The sequence below is a fragment of the Dipodomys merriami genome, unplaced genomic scaffold (genome assembly GCF_024711535.1).
Source record: "Dipodomys merriami isolate MVZ:Mamm:240054 unplaced genomic scaffold, mDipMer1.0.p SCAF_110, whole genome shotgun sequence".
Lineage (NCBI taxonomy): Eukaryota > Metazoa > Chordata > Mammalia > Rodentia > Heteromyidae > Dipodomys > Dipodomys merriami.
Genome location: NW_027202383.1, coordinates 235,834 through 253,225, shown reverse-complemented (window position 1 = coordinate 253,225; position 17,392 = coordinate 235,834). Strand labels below are relative to the sequence as shown.

The 17,392-nt window shown below is 36.9% G+C and overlaps 1 protein-coding gene across 13 annotated transcripts in view; it reads left to right on the top strand.

The window, feature by feature from the left end:
• Kidins220 (kinase D interacting substrate 220) overlaps positions 1-17,392 on the top strand; it is a 106,636-nt gene that overhangs the window by 46,006 nt on the left and 43,238 nt on the right. For all 13 annotated transcript variants that reach the window (XM_070015229.1, XM_070015227.1, XM_070015228.1 and 10 more), the window contains exons 18-22: positions 1,226-1,366; positions 2,107-2,350; positions 2,519-2,610; positions 3,925-4,069; positions 7,599-7,761. In XM_070015229.1, coding sequence (XP_069871330.1) covers positions 1,226-1,366; positions 2,107-2,350; positions 2,519-2,610; positions 3,925-4,069; positions 7,599-7,761 — 785 coding nt within the window. The remainder of the gene's footprint in view (positions 1-1,225; positions 1,367-2,106; positions 2,351-2,518; positions 2,611-3,924; positions 4,070-7,598; positions 7,762-17,392) is intronic.

The window sequence follows — 17,392 nt, the reverse complement described above, 5'->3', positions numbered from 1 at the left end:
AAGCAAAAAGCCAGAAGTGGCGCTGTGGCTCAAGTGGTAGAGCGCTAGCCTTGAGCTGAAGAGCTGAGGGACAGCGCCCAGGTCCAGAGTTCAGGCCCCATGACTGGACCCAAAGAAAAAAAAAAAGATTGTACGAAAATTCAGAGAACATACAGAGATATCCTATATGACCTGCCCTCCCACATGTACAGAGATGACTATTATCAACACCCTTAACCAGAATGGTACATTCATTACAGTTGATGAATCTACAGTGACCCATTACGATTCCCTGTGATATAATTTACTAGGGTTTATTCTTGGTTATACATTCTGTGTGTTTGGACATGTGTGATAAGATATTTCCATCAGAATAGTATCATGTCATGAAATAGTATCATTGTCATGAAAGCCTCTGCTTCACCCATCATTTCTTTAGCTCCTCCAACCCTGAGCTTCAGTGATCTCTTTACTCTCTCCACACTTGTGCCTATTCCAGAATATCATGTAGTTGGAAGCATATACTCTGCAGCGCTTTCAGATTGGCTGCTTTTACTTGGTAATCCACATTCGCATTCCCTCCAGTCTTTTCACAATTTCAGACCTCATATCTTTTTAACACTGACTAATATTTTAGTGCCTGAGTGTTCATCCATTGAAGATACCTTTATTGCATCGTTTTAGCAGTTATGAATAAAGCTACTGTAAATAACCTGTGTGAAGGTTTTTCTGTAGACATGTCTTCAGCTCCTTTTGGTAAATTCCAAGGAAAATGATTTTTAGTTTAGTTTTGTCTAAAACTACCAAATTGAACAAGGCCTTATAGTGTGTACCTGTAACCTTGGTAGCTACCTGGGAGGACATGGGGATGGGACCCACTCCAGACCATACCTTGTACCCAAAAGGTTTCAAGAGTTCTACAGGCTCCTCATTTCATCAAGGTCAGAGGCTACTAGGGAACTAACAGTAGTGTAAAATTCAGCATCCAATTCCAAGTCTTTGGGTATTCAGAGCCTCTGATTTGGCAAGTAAATCATAACAGCCTCCACTCTGTCCTGACATGCTGAAGATGAAGTGGTCTGATTTATCTGTAGTTACCTTGCAAACAGTGAAACATTCCCTTCAGCTTGAGGTGGAACCTCAGCTGGGACAAGGACTTTGAATTTCTTTTTTTCTTGTTGGATGTGACTTTTTACCTTCTCAAGAGTCATGTTTAATGTTCTCATGTCTTCTGTGCTTTGTGTAGGTTCTCAAGTGTGAAGTGGAGCTGATGGCCAGGATGGCCAAAACCATCGATAGCTTCACTCAGAATCAGACCAGGCTGGTGGTTATCATTGATGGGCTAGATGCCTGTGAGCAGGACAAAGTCCTTCAGATGCTGGACACGGTACATACCTCTCAAGCATTTCCAAACTTGTCCTTGTTACTTTGTGGCAGAGGAAGGATGCATGACCACACAGTGTACTTTTTGAGTACTCCTGGTTTTTCTAGTCAATTTTCATTCACAAAAGCAACTATTCTTTGTGTAGAAAAAGAGTAGCAAGAGTACATGTTTCATCATGAAGACAATTAAATGATTTGAGTTAATGACAGTGTGAGGTGAAAGCCAAATGGAGCATCTCTCAGGGCAGGTGTGGCACCAGCTGTACTTTGCAGGTAGTTATGGTTATACTCCACAATATGGTAAGGAATCCAGAGAACTTGGAAGCTCTTTGTAACTATGCCATAACTGTGGGCCAAGACCAGTGTGCCTAGGACATGTGCTCACATATATTTTGCTGTGTGTTGATCTTTATTGTATGGATAGCAAATATCTCAAGTAGTTGTACCAAGGGGTTTCAAACAGCAAATCAGTTCGTAAGTACTATGTAACTTCATACCTTTCCTTCCAAATCTTTCTCAACCCTCTCTGATAATTGTTTTCTTGTCAGGGTTTGTTACTGTCAGATGGTGACGACCCAGATTAAACCATCAGTGGAATTTCTGTTCAAATAGAATAAATTTTGATGGAAAATATCTACTTTTAGCATAGTCACTAAAGGATAGCATAGATTTCAAAAAGATATTTTATTATTTTGGACAATTTAAAATTTGTCTCACAACTATACATTTTTTTCTCTCCCACAGGTCAGAGTTCTGTTTTCAAAAGGCCCATTTATTGCCATTTTTGCGAGTGATCCACATATTATCATAAAGGCCATTAACCAAAACCTTAATAGTGTTCTTCGTGATTCAAATATAAATGGGCATGACTATATGCGCAATATAGTTCATTTGCCTGTTTTCCTCAATAGTCGAGGACTCAGCAATGCAAGGAAATTTCTGGTAACGTCAGCAACAAATGGGGACATTTCTTGCTCAGATGCTACAGGTAAAGATCCAGCTCCTAAAGACTTATGTTCAAAGTCATTTTGAAGTGTTTTTTTTTTTTTATGGTATCTCTCTTTATCTTAAAAAAATATCATTGGTATGTCACATCACTTGAATATTATACATGACAGAACTCTGCACAAGCTGCTTTCTTGATCTGTTTTTTCAGGGATACAGGAAGATGCTGACCGAAGAGTTTCACAGAACAGCTTAGGTGGGGAGATGACAAAACTTGGTAGCAAGACAGCCCTCAATAGACGGGTAAGATGTCATTTGCTTTATTAATTTAATTAGCTAATTAATTTAAATTTTTCCCTTTGAAAGCACTGACTGTACCTCTAGGCCTGATTCATTTTAGCTATATATTTGTATTGCAGTTATTCAAGTAGAGTTAAGTTGATGCAACCTAGTCTTTTGTAAATATTGTATTAAACTCTTGTGATAAACATTATTACTGGATTTCTTGAGCTTTGGGAGTTTCAGGGAGTGTCTTCACTTACAGCCATAACCACCTTTGAAACAAGGGAGGAGTCCCTGTCTCTCCCAGCCTGTTCTCAGCCCAGGTGCTAACCCAGATCTCAGTTGGATCAAAACCTGAATGAGATTTTTAATCAAAAGATTGAATGTATTCATTCCTGAACACGTCCAGATTATGCCTGTTGTCCTCATTGCTGTAAATGGGGAAGATGGTATGCAAAAATTTGTGGATTTGTCTTTGTTCTGGCCTCCCTCCTTGCCTAATGTTGGCAGGGTGGGAACTCTCCCGCTACTTAGTGATTCTAGCTTTCTAGACTCCGCAGGTTTCTCCTCCAACATGCTCCTATCTTGATACTGCTGTTTAGGAACAGCTATTGTTTCTTTTTGACTTGCCGCCATTAAATTTGAACATTTTACTTTTTAAAAACCAAGTGTTTTTGATGACAGCCGATCTTTCAGTCTTATGCCTCTATCCTTTACAGGTATGGTTGTAAAGTTGATATGCTGAATGACAGTTGATAGCACTAAATTCAGAGGAATGTGTGATTTGCCATTTTGAATTTCTTTCCTGGGAGCCTAGACTCTTCACCTTTCCCTTGCACCTTGACCTTAGATAAAGATACACCTTTGTTGTGCGGGGTCTCCTCTTCTGAGATGGAATTATCATTCCATTCCACCCTGTGGAGTGCTTTTTAATTCTTACAGAGGTAAAAGGATCATTAAAGTGGCTAGGCTTGTGATATAATTGTCACACACTTTAAAATAACCTAAAAATCAAATACTGAATCCTTAAAATGAGATGGGCTTAGTTGCCATATTATTCTAGGTTTCTGTAAGTATTAAATCTTCCCAGGATGTGAATATAGTTTTCTTTGTACAATGTTGTTTGTTTTTAATGTGAAATTAATTTCACTAATAAATGTAAACTATAAAAGTGCGCTGAAGACAAAGCATTTGATGCAGTTGCCACTCATAATACTTTGTAACTGCTCTATCAAGTTTCTGCCTCAGGAATGGTAACGTGTACTCTTCTGCCACTGATTGAGACACCTTATAAAGCCTGTATTCTCAGACTTGTGTGGGTTTGCTCTGTTTCAGGACACTTACCGCAGAAGGCAGATGCAGAGGACAATCACGCGGCAGATGTCCTTTGATCTCACAAAGCTGCTGGTTACTGAGGACTGGTTCAGTGACATCAGCCCTCAAACCATGAGAAGATTACTCAATATTGTTTCTGTCACAGGTGATTTTAGTTTTTATTATCTGTAGTAGATAATAAGCTTGATGTTATTTTTGTGGTGCTAGGGAAGGATCTCGGGGCTTTCCAGATGCTAGGTGAGCAACATGAGAAACACATCAGTCTGAAAATAATCTTTAAAATTAACGAAGCAATTTAATTGCAGAAACAAAGGGTTATACTGTCTTTATGCTTACATTGTTGGATATCGGTTTTATTTGTGTTAAATGATGAAGTCAGTGTTAGTTGATGGCAAAAATCAGTATTAGTGTACACTATTGTTTTAAAATTTGATGGTTTTAAAAATCTTTCACTTCATCTCAGGTTTATATTATTTCTGTGTTTAAAGATAATTTTATGTTAATATATATAACCGAATATAGTTAACTTAAAATCTAAAATATGAACATTCAGATTGTACATATTACTATGTTGTACATACTACTATGATATTTAGAATTAAAAACATTTACAACAAAATGGAGGATTATTGCCTTCTGACTGGATTCTTTGCATGGAATTCTGTCCTCTACCATATTGAGACTTACAGCAATCACATAAAACTTGTAATTTAGATAATAAAATGGGTTTCTTACTCTGTACATTATTGATTGGTACTTTGTAGTATGTCCCAGTATTAAATGTAAGGAATTGTGTTACTCAGAATTGTGTTTCATACTAAGGTTGGGTTCATGCTCTGAATTTTATTATATATAAAGTTGTGTTTGATATATTTTTGAAAATTAAATAAGGTCTCATCACACTTTGTTTGATCATGGAATTGTTTCACTATATTATTGATAACATTTACATAGTCATTAAAAAAATGTGTGGTAAGTCTCTGTGCCTAGTATCATTTTCAGAAATTAAGCTGTGAATAAGATCAAGTCCCTTTCTCAAGTGGGAAGCCTGAAGGTGGATGTCATGTAGGATAGTGAAATGGAGATAGTACTTAGGCAGTCCTTTCCTCCCAAGAACTTCTCTGGACTTGGCCTCTACCTCTAGTTGCTGCCCTGCTTTTCCTGTTGTTTTCCTCTAATCCCTCTAAATTCGCTCCTGGGCTCTTTTGCTCTCAGCAAAATTATATTTTCAAGTCACCAATAGCTGCCATATTTTAGAAGTCCATTGGTCAAACCTTAGTCATCATATCTGACCCCATCAGCAGCAGTTAGCAATGTTTTTTTTTTGTGTGTGGGGGGCGGTCCAGTCGTGGGGACTGAACTCTGGGCCTGGGCACTGTCCCTCAGCTCTTCAGCTCAAGGCTAGCACTCTACCATTTGAGCCACAGCACCACTTCTGGCTTTTTTCTTTTTGCTTATGGGGTGCTGAGAAATCGAACCCAGGGCCTCATGCATGCAAGGCAAGTGCTCTACCACTGAGCCACCTTCCCAGCCCCTTAGCAATGTTTTGATCAGTTCTCCTTGTCACACTTGCTTTCTTCCTCTGCCTTCCAAGTGCAGCACATACTGTGCTTTCCTCCTGCATGCTGTGGTTATTCTTCATCCCCACTTACCATTTAGTATTAGAATGCTCTTGGCCACAGCTCTTTTTTTCTATTTAGACCAATTTTCTTTCCTTTTTTTTTTTTTTTTTTTTTTCTTTTTTTTGTCAGTTGTGGGGCTTGAACTCAAGGCCTGGGCACTGTCTCTGAGTTTTTTCACTGAAGCCTAGTGCTCTACCACTTTGAGCTACAGCACTACTTTTTGTTTTCTGGTGGCTAATTGGAGATAAAAGTCTCATAGCCTTTCTTGTTCTGGCTGGCTTCAAACCATGATCTTTAGATCTCAGCCTTCTGTGTAGTGGAGATTACAGGTGTGAACCACTGGTGTGGCCTGGCTAGCCGACCAAATTTCATTTGCCATGCTTGCTATGGTTACTTTTTAGATACATGCACTGTGGTTTTTCTTACTTCTTTTTAAGTCTCTGCTTTCAATGAGATCTTTTTGCACAAACAAAACTACCTATCTCTGGTATTCCTTGCTTTATTACTACCCTGCTTTGTTTCACTAATGTACTCATGATCACTTTGTTTTACTGTCTGTCTCTCCCATGAGTAGAACATAAAATACACATGGCAAGGATTTTTGTCTGTTTTGCTATTTCCTCAGTATCCACAAACAATATCTGTGTCACTTTGTGGATTACTAAAAATTGAATGACATAGGAAGTTTTATGTATATATGGAGAAAAACATTCTAAGCAAAAAGAACAGCAAATGTAAAGGACCCAAGGTAGGATTCTGTGAACAACTGGAAGGCAGTGTTGTTGAAATTTGGAAGAAGAATAGTGGCAAGTGATATCAAACTAACTCATCTTCCATGACTTGGTTCTAAAAATTATTTAGAAGATTTAGCAGCTGCTTTTAGATTCGGTACTCGCTTTTTTCTTTTCATGAAGTAGTTCATATGTATCTCCAGCATAGCCCTTGCCTTATAGTTTTACAGTTTTCTTCTTATTTCTTCACCATCATAACCTGGGCCTCCAATTCAGTCCTCAAAGTTCTTACCAGTTTTTGCTTTCAGTTTAAAAGTTCTAGAAGTATGAGCATTCAGTGATAAAAGCATAGTTTGCATATATAAGTAGATTTGCTGACAAAAGGGAATCTGAAGATGCGGGAGTAACACATCTATAGTTGTTAGTAGTAGGGAAAGAAATAACTCAAATGTGAACCAAAAATAAGTAGCTACCTTCTATCAGTTACATAATAAACTGGTAACAATGAAATAAAACAGTCCATGTTTAAAATTTAAAAAACTAATATCAGCAAATGTATCTTTACCAAATCAACGTGAAACTGATTATAATGAAGTATAATGATTATGAATGAAAGGAAGCCTTGGTACTGAAAGTGTGACAGTAGCAACTGTCCACATGTAAGCATGCCCAGTGGTAGAACACTGAATTAGAATCTCCAGAAAACCCTACAAATAGACAGGGTGGTTTGATTAAATATACACATATACATTTAAAAAATATTGTAACTAAGTTGCTAGGTTACTGACACAAATTGCTGTTAGTGCATAAAAAATGGAAGTCTTTGGGATTGTACATGCATCCATAATAAAGAATGGACCAATGTGTTTAGATCTCTTTAAGGCTTAGCAGTAGTATTTCCCTGGGTGAAGTGATATTCTACTATATGTTTGTGGGCAGCATTGAGACTGTGATACATGGTTTAAAAGAAGCAACAATAGCAAATCAAATAAAAAATAACTTTAGAATTAAGGAGAATCATTCTGATGCTTTAGAATCTTTGTTTGACATTATTCTTTTTGAAACAAGGTTGAATTCACAATCCTCTTGCCTCAGCCTCCTGAGTACTAGAATTGCAAGCATGCACCACCACACCTGCCTCTGTCATTGTCTTCAAAAACCAGGATTTTAGAAATTATAAAACACTAGATTTAAATTTGCGGTGTAATCAAATGCCAAATTAAAAAAAATTAAGTTAAACTATTTGTGAATTTGCTGAATGTTTTACTTAACATAGTATTATACAACTGTTAATTTTAACATGTATTTGTATTCCTTACAGGGCGGTTACTGAGAGCCAATCAGATTACTTTCAACTGGGACAGGCTTGCCAGCTGGATCAACCTTACTGAGCAGTGGCCATATCGGACTTCATGGCTAATATTATATTTGGAAGAAACTGAAGGTGTCCCAGATCAACTGACATTAAAAACCATCTATGAAAGGTACTTAGTGTGACATCTTTGTATTTAACTTCATCTTGGGTTGAGTCTCAAAACAAAACAAAATACATAGAAAAGCAAACTGAAATAAAAATAGTAAGTATAAAGTGTGTGCTTTTATACTTCTGAATGCATTCTCACTAATTTATACTTCTGGTCTTTGATCTTTTAGAAATCATCTTATGAGATAGATGAGTGGGATTTCCCTTCATTTTATAGTAAAATGCTAAGCATTATTTCTTGAATAAATATGTCTGGTCTGTCATATCCTGGGCACTGTAATTATCAACACTTGCTAGATGAACACAGGTAGCCTGTACTCCTAGCTACTCAAGAAGATGAGATCTTAGAATCACAGTTCGAAGCCAGCACAGGCAAGAAAGTTCTTGAGACTTTCATCTCCAATTAACCACCAACAAAAATCTGGAAGTGGATATGTGGTTCAAGTGGTAAAGTACTCAGGGTTCGAAGCCAGCACAGGCAAGAAAGTTCTTGAGACTTTCATCTCCAATTAACCACCAACAAAAATCTGGAAGTGGATATGTGGTTCAAGTGGTAAAGTACTCAGGGACAGCACCCAGACCCTGAGTTCAAGTCCCAGAACTCCCCAGACAGCTGAACTCAGGAAAATATTTCTCTTAGGTGGGTTTGTGGGAGCGGGACACTCTGGAGAACTCTTTTTAAAATAGACTTTCTAATGAGTTGAAATTAATCCTAATGCAGAGGACTTGGCTTCTTTTAACAGCACTAATTTCTTTAGCAGCCTCACTTTCCTTGGGACACCTTTACATGCACTTCTAGAAAATGAAAAGGTTTTCAAATTCTCTGCTTTGTTTTTGTTTTTTGTTTGGGGGGTCTGGTCGTGGGGCCTGAACTCTGGGCCTGGGCGCTGTCCCTCAGCTCTTCAGCTCAAGGCTAGCACTCTACCACTTGAACCACAGCTCCACTTCCGGCTTTTTTCTTTTTGCTTATGTGATGCTGAGGAATCGAACCCAGGGCCTCAGGCGTGCAAGGCAAGTGCTCTACCACTGAGCCACCTTCCCAGCCCCCTCTGCTTTATTTTTTTTGCTTTTATTTCTCACTGTAAAACTGACTGAAAGCAGCAATAACTATATTACAGCCTGAATGCTGGGCTCTCTTCACATTTCCTTCATCATATTCATTATTCCATCACTTGAAAACCCAGCTTTACACAGAGTCTTAGGACATGCACAGAATGTAGACCAGTCCTTTGCCAAAATGTAATATGTGTGACCTCAACTATGAGACCCAATAGAAACCTCAAGACACATCTTTACCTAAATCTATGGTTCTGGTGGCATTCTGGTATTCTGGGCTTCCACCAGAATCGCCCATTAAGCTCTGCTTGCAGCATTCTAGAATTTTTGTAGCTTGCAGCTCCTAAGTTTCTAGCTTTCTCCCGTAAATCCGCTGGAACAGTTTCTGAACCAGATTGCCAGGGATAGACACAGAAACAACCATACTTCTTTGGTACCAGTTTTCTTCGTTAGTGAGACTTGTGTCACTGTGACAAAATACCTAAGAAAACAACTTAAAAGAGGAAAGATTTCTGTGGCTCAAGGTTACAGAGGTCCCAGTCTGTCGTGTCGGGAGGGTGTGGCAGAGTGGAGAAGCTGGTTAGGAAGTGGTTAGGAAGCAGAGAGACACAGCGGGTGCTCTGCTCCATTTCTAAAAACTCCATTTTAATTTCCAGCACTTTGTACCTCATAAGAAACTATCAAAAATTTATGTTTTTAAATTAATTGAAATATGTATGTAGACAAAAGAAAGTGTATAATTTAAAGGTAATAATAATTACTTCATCTTGCTTATGAAAAATAGAATGTGAAATATATTGGGAGTGTAAGTATTATTAATCATATAACAAAGTAACTGAATTTTTGCAAGGTAATATTTTTGTTGAAGTAAATATAAAATACTATATATTGGAGACATAGGAAGTGATGTCAGCATTGCTTTTTGATTAAACCAGTTTACTACTTTAGACTTAGGCCCTTGGCAGAATTGCCATCTAAAAGTGGATTAGACCTGGCTTGGAGATACTTTCCTTTTTGGAGAAATAAATAAGTCTCACATTTTGTTGTTGTTGTTGTTGTTGGTCATGGGGCTTGAACTCTGGGCCTGAGTTGTCTCTGAGCTCTTGCACAAGGCTAGAGCTCTACACTTTGAGCCACAGTACCACTTGTAGTTTTTAAGTATAATTGGATATTAGAGTCTCACAGCAGCTTTTCTGCCCTGGCTGGCTTTGTACTGTGATCCTCAGATCTCAGCCTACTGAATAACTAGGATTATAGGCCTGAACCACCAGCACCTGGCAAGTCTCAGATTCTTATCAGTACTTACAAATAATATTTGTAGCTAGGTCAACAAAGACATAAAGACATGATAGACTCCAGTCTTTGAGAATTTATAAGGAATTGACTTAAATAAGGTGATTTGGAATGGAAAACTATACAAAGCCAATTTGATCAACATATTGCAAAGTCATTTATTAGAGGATGTTAGAATAATTTAGATGACTGTTTCTAGTTAGCCATAGTTGAGTTTTTTGATGCTTGTCATTTGAATAATAAAAAGTTTTATTTACAGCCGACAAAAAGCGGCAGTATATAATTGATATTCATTTATTTCATTAAAGAAATATGATTTGGTAAAAACAATCAGAAAATAGCATTTAGTATTTTTAACACTAGTAGTAAAATTTATTTTTTTAACCCATAAAAAGCCTCATTTATTTTTATAGCAATTTGATGACACATCTGCTGGCATTATTCAGCTGAAAAAGAAAATGTTGGTTCTTGGTGTTTAGTAAAATTGCTTTGTTAAATTATTTTCTAAATTGTTCAACTTTTAACAAATGACATTTGATACTAACACTGGAAAGCAATTTTAGCTAATTAAGTAGATCCCTCTATAAACCATTGGAACATTAAGATGACATACTGTTCATTCAAGATTATTTTAATTGGTACAATTATTGCAATTTTCTTGCAATTATGCGTTGAGCTAAAAGCTTTTGTCTTGATCAGTTGAAGGTTTTTTTTTGTTAACATACATTTAGAAGAAGAAAGAGTGTAAAATAAAAACTCTAGATACTAAAGATTTTTTTCTCTGCTTTTTATTTCAGAATTTTAGACAGTCATTGATGTATTTTGGTATTAAAGTTTATTTCTGATATTTAGAGTATTTTAGGCAATGATAGACATTTTTAGAGAATCAATTTAAGTAGCTTTCATGAAGATGGTGCTTAATTTCTGTTTTGACACTGCTTAGACAATCTTTTACTCATTATAATGGTCAGAATTTTTTGTGAAGGATAACATATTTCATTTTGGTATTCTTGTTTTTTATAAAAACAATTGGACAAGTTTTGAGAGAGCATAAGAATAATAGCCAGTTTATATTTTATTGAAACAGCTGTTTGTTGAATAGACATTATGGACCTAATTAATGACCTTCATAGATACATTTGATATCTTTAAATTATTTGGTAATATTTGAATGAGTATAATGCTCTTTCCCAAACCAAACTTTTCATATGCTTAAGATAATTAAATCTCCCAATCGTCCATGCCTCGCTTATATCTTACAAACCTCCTCCATCATCCTTTATTTCTACGCCCTTCATCATTTGGAGTGAATCTTGTATAGGCTTGTTTATTTTATATGTGGATTTGAATAGTTTTAATAACATGAAAAAATGAACATTAGTTTAAATTTGTGAAGTTGTTTCATTCCCCTTGTTATAAAAAATATCTTCTTTGTACTGATAATTTTTGTGGTAATTACAATTTTGAGATACTAGAAATATTTATTCCAGACATTGTTTTATGCAGGCTGTTTAGATGTTCTTGTATGCATAGCATAGAATGTTACAGAAATTCTGTATTCTTGATATGATATGATAGGTATTTTTATAGGTATTGAAATTGTCATCATTCAAAATTTATTAAATTACTATCTTGTATTTAATAGTTGTTTCCATCTTTGTTCTCACAACACACTTTACCAGAATGCAGAGGTTAAATATTTTGTCAGTACCTTTATCATTTTAAAGAGATAACCTAATCTAGTCCTTTTGGACATCATAAGATAATTCTCCGTATGGAGAACAAAGTAGGTTTGTACTGAAATAAAAATTATACAAATAGATACAAAAAGATTAGTACAAATAACATTTCACCTAGCTAGGAAAAAATAACAGTGTATTTACTGAGTTTATTCTGTAATATAGAATAAAGACAAATATGTATTGTTGGTTTTGCACTGTTTATATTCATTGTCTTGGTGGAAATTAATTGAAAAAATCTAGATTCTTAAAGGTGAAAGGCAGAATTTGTTTGTTTATTTATTTAGTAGGTTGTGGGGCTTGAACTCAGGGACTAGGTGCTGTTTCTGAGCTTGTTTTGTTCAAGACTATTGTTCTACCACTTTGAGCCACAGCTCCACTTTTCCAGCTTTTGAGTGGTAATTGGAGAGTAGAGTCTCACTGGGACTTTTCTGCCAGGCTGGCTTTAAATTGTGATCCTCAGCTCTCAGCCTTCTGAATAGCTAGGGTTATAGGCATAAGCCACTGGCTAAGGCAGAACTTTTGGAGTATATTTTGATACACTTGAAAATCATGCCCACTTTTGTTGTTTGAAGAATGAAAATGAAAGAGATTAAACTCTACATGTTTGACCATTCTTGAGTTTATCTTTTTATATTCTGAAATTTATTTGTTTTGTTGTTGCTGCTGGGTTTGTAGCAACATGCAAAAGTATGAGGTAAATTAATTGGAGAATGCTTAAAATTAATTCATTTATTTAGAAAATAGTCTTGAGTACCTAATATGGGCAAGTATTGCTCTAGGATACATCTGTGAACAAAACTGCAGAGATTTCCAGAGAGCTTTGCATTCCTCCAGTGAGTGGCAGGCAATAAATAAATAAAACATACAGTTGCCACATTAAAAAGCAACAGGCCCTGTGGAGAGAATAAAATGTAGACAGTTGGGGAGATGCAGAATGATGCAGGCTTCATATTAAATGAGTCAGGATAGTCCTTGCTGAGAAGGGAAGAGGGTTGTACAAAGGCATGAAGGAGGTGTTTCCAGGTACAATGATCGATTTGGACTAAGGTCCTTAAGACCAGAGAGCACTTAGAATTAATACTTGAGGACCAGCAGCAGCAGGGGTGTTGGTATGGTGAGAAGGAGCCCAGAAGGGGACAGGATAGGAAGGGAGGCCAGGGGAGTGGGTTCATGGACTACTTTTGAAGGACTAGTGACAAAAAGGACCGTGACTTTTCCTCTGAGTAGAGATCCGTTGTAGGGCTTTGGGGAAATTGTACCCATTTCCCTAATGTTCTAGCAGCTATATTGTTTGTACATACTTGGCCTGTTGATGCAGAAAAGTAAATTTTGTAAATTGTATACTGGGAAAAGCATGAACCCAGTTACAAAATAATAATAAGATAAATGAGAAAGTAGTTGGGCAGCTACTTACTCCCCAATGAAGATGAAAGAAATGAGAGAAAATGACACATGGTGGTACTCTATGATTAAGAGGAGGCTAGGTATTGACCTCAGGACACTGAACAAAACTGTAGTTACTCTAATTATTGGTTGGAATGTATATAACTAAACTTTCTCTGTGTCTGGCCTGTTGTGATAGTTTCTTGTCTTATTCATTTTATTTATTTTCTAGTAAAATGATAGATTTAGAGCATAGTTTGGTGTTGTTTCAAAAATTCCTTCTTTCCTTATAGTCTGCACCTCTGGTGTTTAAACCCTTGGTTAACAGTGAAGGAAGGTGATTTTAGTATATTGACAACTGCTAGGTGTAGGGAGATGTTACAGACATTAGAAAAGCTAGTGAGTTGCTTTTGCAATCAAACTAAATTTGATTTATAGGAAATCAAATGTTAAACTTTTCATAACCCATTAGGCTATAAGGATAAAGTGATATAATTAATCAAGACTCTCTGCAGGAATGAGAATCAAAATCAGGTTTATACTGCAGTTTCAAGCACCCTGGTTTTCAGGCCCTTTTCTCTGCTTTCCACCTTTCACACATGGTTCTTCTGCCCCATCCTCCCTTTTCTTCCCCTCATTCTTTGGTCTCATAGTATTCCTTTATACGGCTTGTTATAAGAATTCTTATAAATGCTTGGAATACTTGTCTCTAGGAATTGTAACTTCTCTAAACTGATGGATTCCTTGCTTCCATCCAAATGCTTGGAATAGAGTAGGCATTAGTGGATATGTCTAAAAGAATAAAGAAATCTGATGATGATTTAGATTGAAGAAGGCCTGAGTTCAGGAAGATGGTGGATGAGAAGCCTCACTTTATCTTGAAAAGAATCCTGTCATACAGATGTGTCTTTGGTTGGTTCTATGTATAAATGAAATGTTTTCTTACTACACCAGCTGGCCAGGTGCACTAGAAGTTGTGGTCTTCGTAGATTGAATGTGATTATATATTTCAGGCAACACCTATGGTTTCTGCTTTTTGTTGGTGATAATACTAAAGATATAACAATGTTTTCTTAGGCATTTTCCCATAACTTTGAGTTTGGCTACATTTCTAAGGGTCATACATTTATAATACCTTTACTGAGGTCATGAATGTCATATTGCTTTGTGTTCGCACTTTTAAACCGGGCATTTATACTTCACTTCCTTACAGATTATTATCGGTGTCCTTAGGTTAGATGACTTAGAGGGCTCCATTTTTGGTTTGCTAAACTTTGTTTTGATGTGCACTCACCAAACAAATATTTATAGCTTTTTTTGTGTTGGACATATTCCAGTAGAAGTACCGTCCTCACTCTGAACATGCAGTACATTGAGTGAAGTACTTTCCCTGGATCATCTCTTAGTACCCTGTGTAACTAAGGAGGCAGAGCACTTAAAGTTGCTAGCAGTTTGTGCTAATGAAAAATAAAACGTGTGTGTATGTGTGTGTGTGCGTGTGTGTGTGTGTGTGTGTGTGTACACATTGCACGTGCATGCCAGTACTGGAACTAGAATTTCAGGCCTCAAGTTCATGCCTGGCACTCTACCACTTGAGCCATATCTCTACTTCCAGCTTTTTGCTGGTTAGAGTTTTAAGGGTTTGTCTGCCCAGGCTGGCTGTAAACTATGATTCTCAGATCTCTGTCTCCAGAGTAGGATTACAAGCATGAGCCACGAGTGCCCAGCTAAAGAAAATGTCCCAAAGTTGTGTGTTTCTAATTTCAACATGAAAAACTCCAACATGTAGGAAAGGCAAATAAGAAAGGCAATTTCTCTAAAATATATTTTACTATGTAAAAATTTTGTCTACTATGTTTAAACTTTTTAAACCCTTTTAAAAATCTTTAAAGTTTCTAATACAGAATTTTGTCTTTAAATATTTTTAAATCTAATTATTGTAGGATTCAGAATTACTAACATTCTTGAATGTCTCAGAGATTTATATCTAATTTTTTTTTCTTCTTTTTTTCTTTTTTCTTTTCTTTTTTTTTGGGGGGGGTTCTTTTTTTTTTGGGGGGGGGGGGGTCCGGTCGTGGGGCCTGAACTCTGGGTCTGGGTGCTGTCCCTCAGCTCTTCAGCTCAAGGCTAGCACTCTACCACTTGAGCCACAGCGTCACTTCCAGCTTTTTTCTTATGTGGTACTGAGGAATCGAACCCAGGGCCTCGAGCATGCAAGGCAAGTGCTCTACCACTGAGCCACCTTCCCAGCCCCTATATCTAATTTTTTGACAGATGACCTTGCCATTATAACTTTGTTTTTGATTATTATTTTCAATAAAAATGCCATTCCAGATTTAAAAAAAACTCTGGAAAAACAAAAATAATGTATAATGAGAATGCTATCTAATTAAAATTCTAAGAGCTAAAGTGGCCTCTATCAGCAATATTCCAAAAGTCCACAAGATGGGAGTATTTCATCAGAAATGTTAGCATGCTTTGCCCTGAACTATACAATCTGAGACTTTTTGCTGTTCTTTAGGAGAAAAACAAGGGTAAAAAAACCAGGTTAAAGAAGTAGTGAATTTCCATTTCTTTAAAAAAAAAAAGTTTCACAGAATCACAAATAATAAGTGCTTATGTACTCACATGAGGTAGTACTAATACTTTTTTCTCCTGTAGTTCTTTTTGTTTGCAGGATTATGGAGTAAGCTCAGAGCCCTTGTGCAAAAGCATTTTATCACTCACTGGGCAGCACCCCTAGTTCTTTCCTAAAATTTGTTAAATTTAACTTTTGGGGAAAAGATGGATATTAAAATAGTATTTTAAATCTGCTTACGCATTTAGTTAAGATTTAAAAATACTAATAGTTAGGAAGTGGTGCTGTGGCTAAAGCAGTAGAGCGCTCGTGTTGAGCTGAAGAGCCCAGGGACAGTGCCTAAGCCCAGAGTTCAAGCCCCACGACTGACAAAAAAAAAAAAAAAGATAAAAATACTAATAGTGCCAGGTGCCTATTGCTCATACTCATAATCCTAGTTACTCAGGAAGCTGAGATCTGAGGATTGTGGCAGGAAAGACTGTGAGACCCTTACCTCCACTAAACTACCAAAAAAGCCAGAAGTGGGGCTACGGCTCAAGTGGTAGAGTACTATCCCTGAGAAAAATGAAGGTCAGAGACAGTGCCTAGGTCCTGAGTTCAAGCCTCAGGACTGGTAAAAAACAAATAAATACTAAACATTAGAGAGGTCCGGTGCTTATTAAAGATTAACTAGCGTGCGTGTGTGCGTGCATGCGTGTGGGGGGTGTGTGTGTCTGTGTGTCTGTGTGTCTGTGTGTCTGTGTGTCTGTGTGTGTGTGGCTTATAGACTTTTCCTGACAGGTCTGGCTTTGAACTGTGATCCTCAGAACTCACCCTCCTGAGTAACTATGATTACAGGCATGAGCCATTGGTATCTGGCTCTAAAGATTAAATCTTTAAGATAACTTGTGTAGGTTAAATCTTGAGAATAACTTACATAGAAAGGTTTTAGAGTTCAGGCCCCACGACCAAAAAAAAAAAAAAAAGAAAGGTTTTGTTTTAAGATAAGATGCACATGGATTATTGATTTTGAGAGAGCTTTCATTATCTGTACCTATTAACTCAGAACTTTGGTTTGGTTTATTTTCCATACAACTGTCCCTGGCTGTATTGTGGTTCATTTACTGCAGCTTCACTGTGTCATAGGTTTTTTTTTTTGTTTTGTTTTTAATACAAAAGTAGTGATTCCTCACCTGTCATGGGACTTAGGTTACAGAAAAGTAAGAATCCGCAAAGCAGCAATAAGTGAACCGTGGTACAGTGGGGACGAGTATCTAACACTGCTGCTTCGTGAATTTTCACTTATTGCTGGGGTCTCTGAACGTAATTCCTGCGATAGATGAGGGATCACTGTATTGTAGTTTGAATTCAGGGCCAACATCTTTGTACCTATGTATACTGGATGGATTATTGGAGGGAAACACCACATCAGCTTGTTGATTGAGATGAAGTCTTACTAACTTTTCCCAGGACCCTCCCAATCTCTGCTTCCTGAGTAACAGCTTTATATTCATGCGCCACCAACATGCAGTTTTATCTAGAGTTATAGTGCCAAACATTTGTTTCGGTGTGTATGATTAGTGTGATGCTTTCTTCAGTTT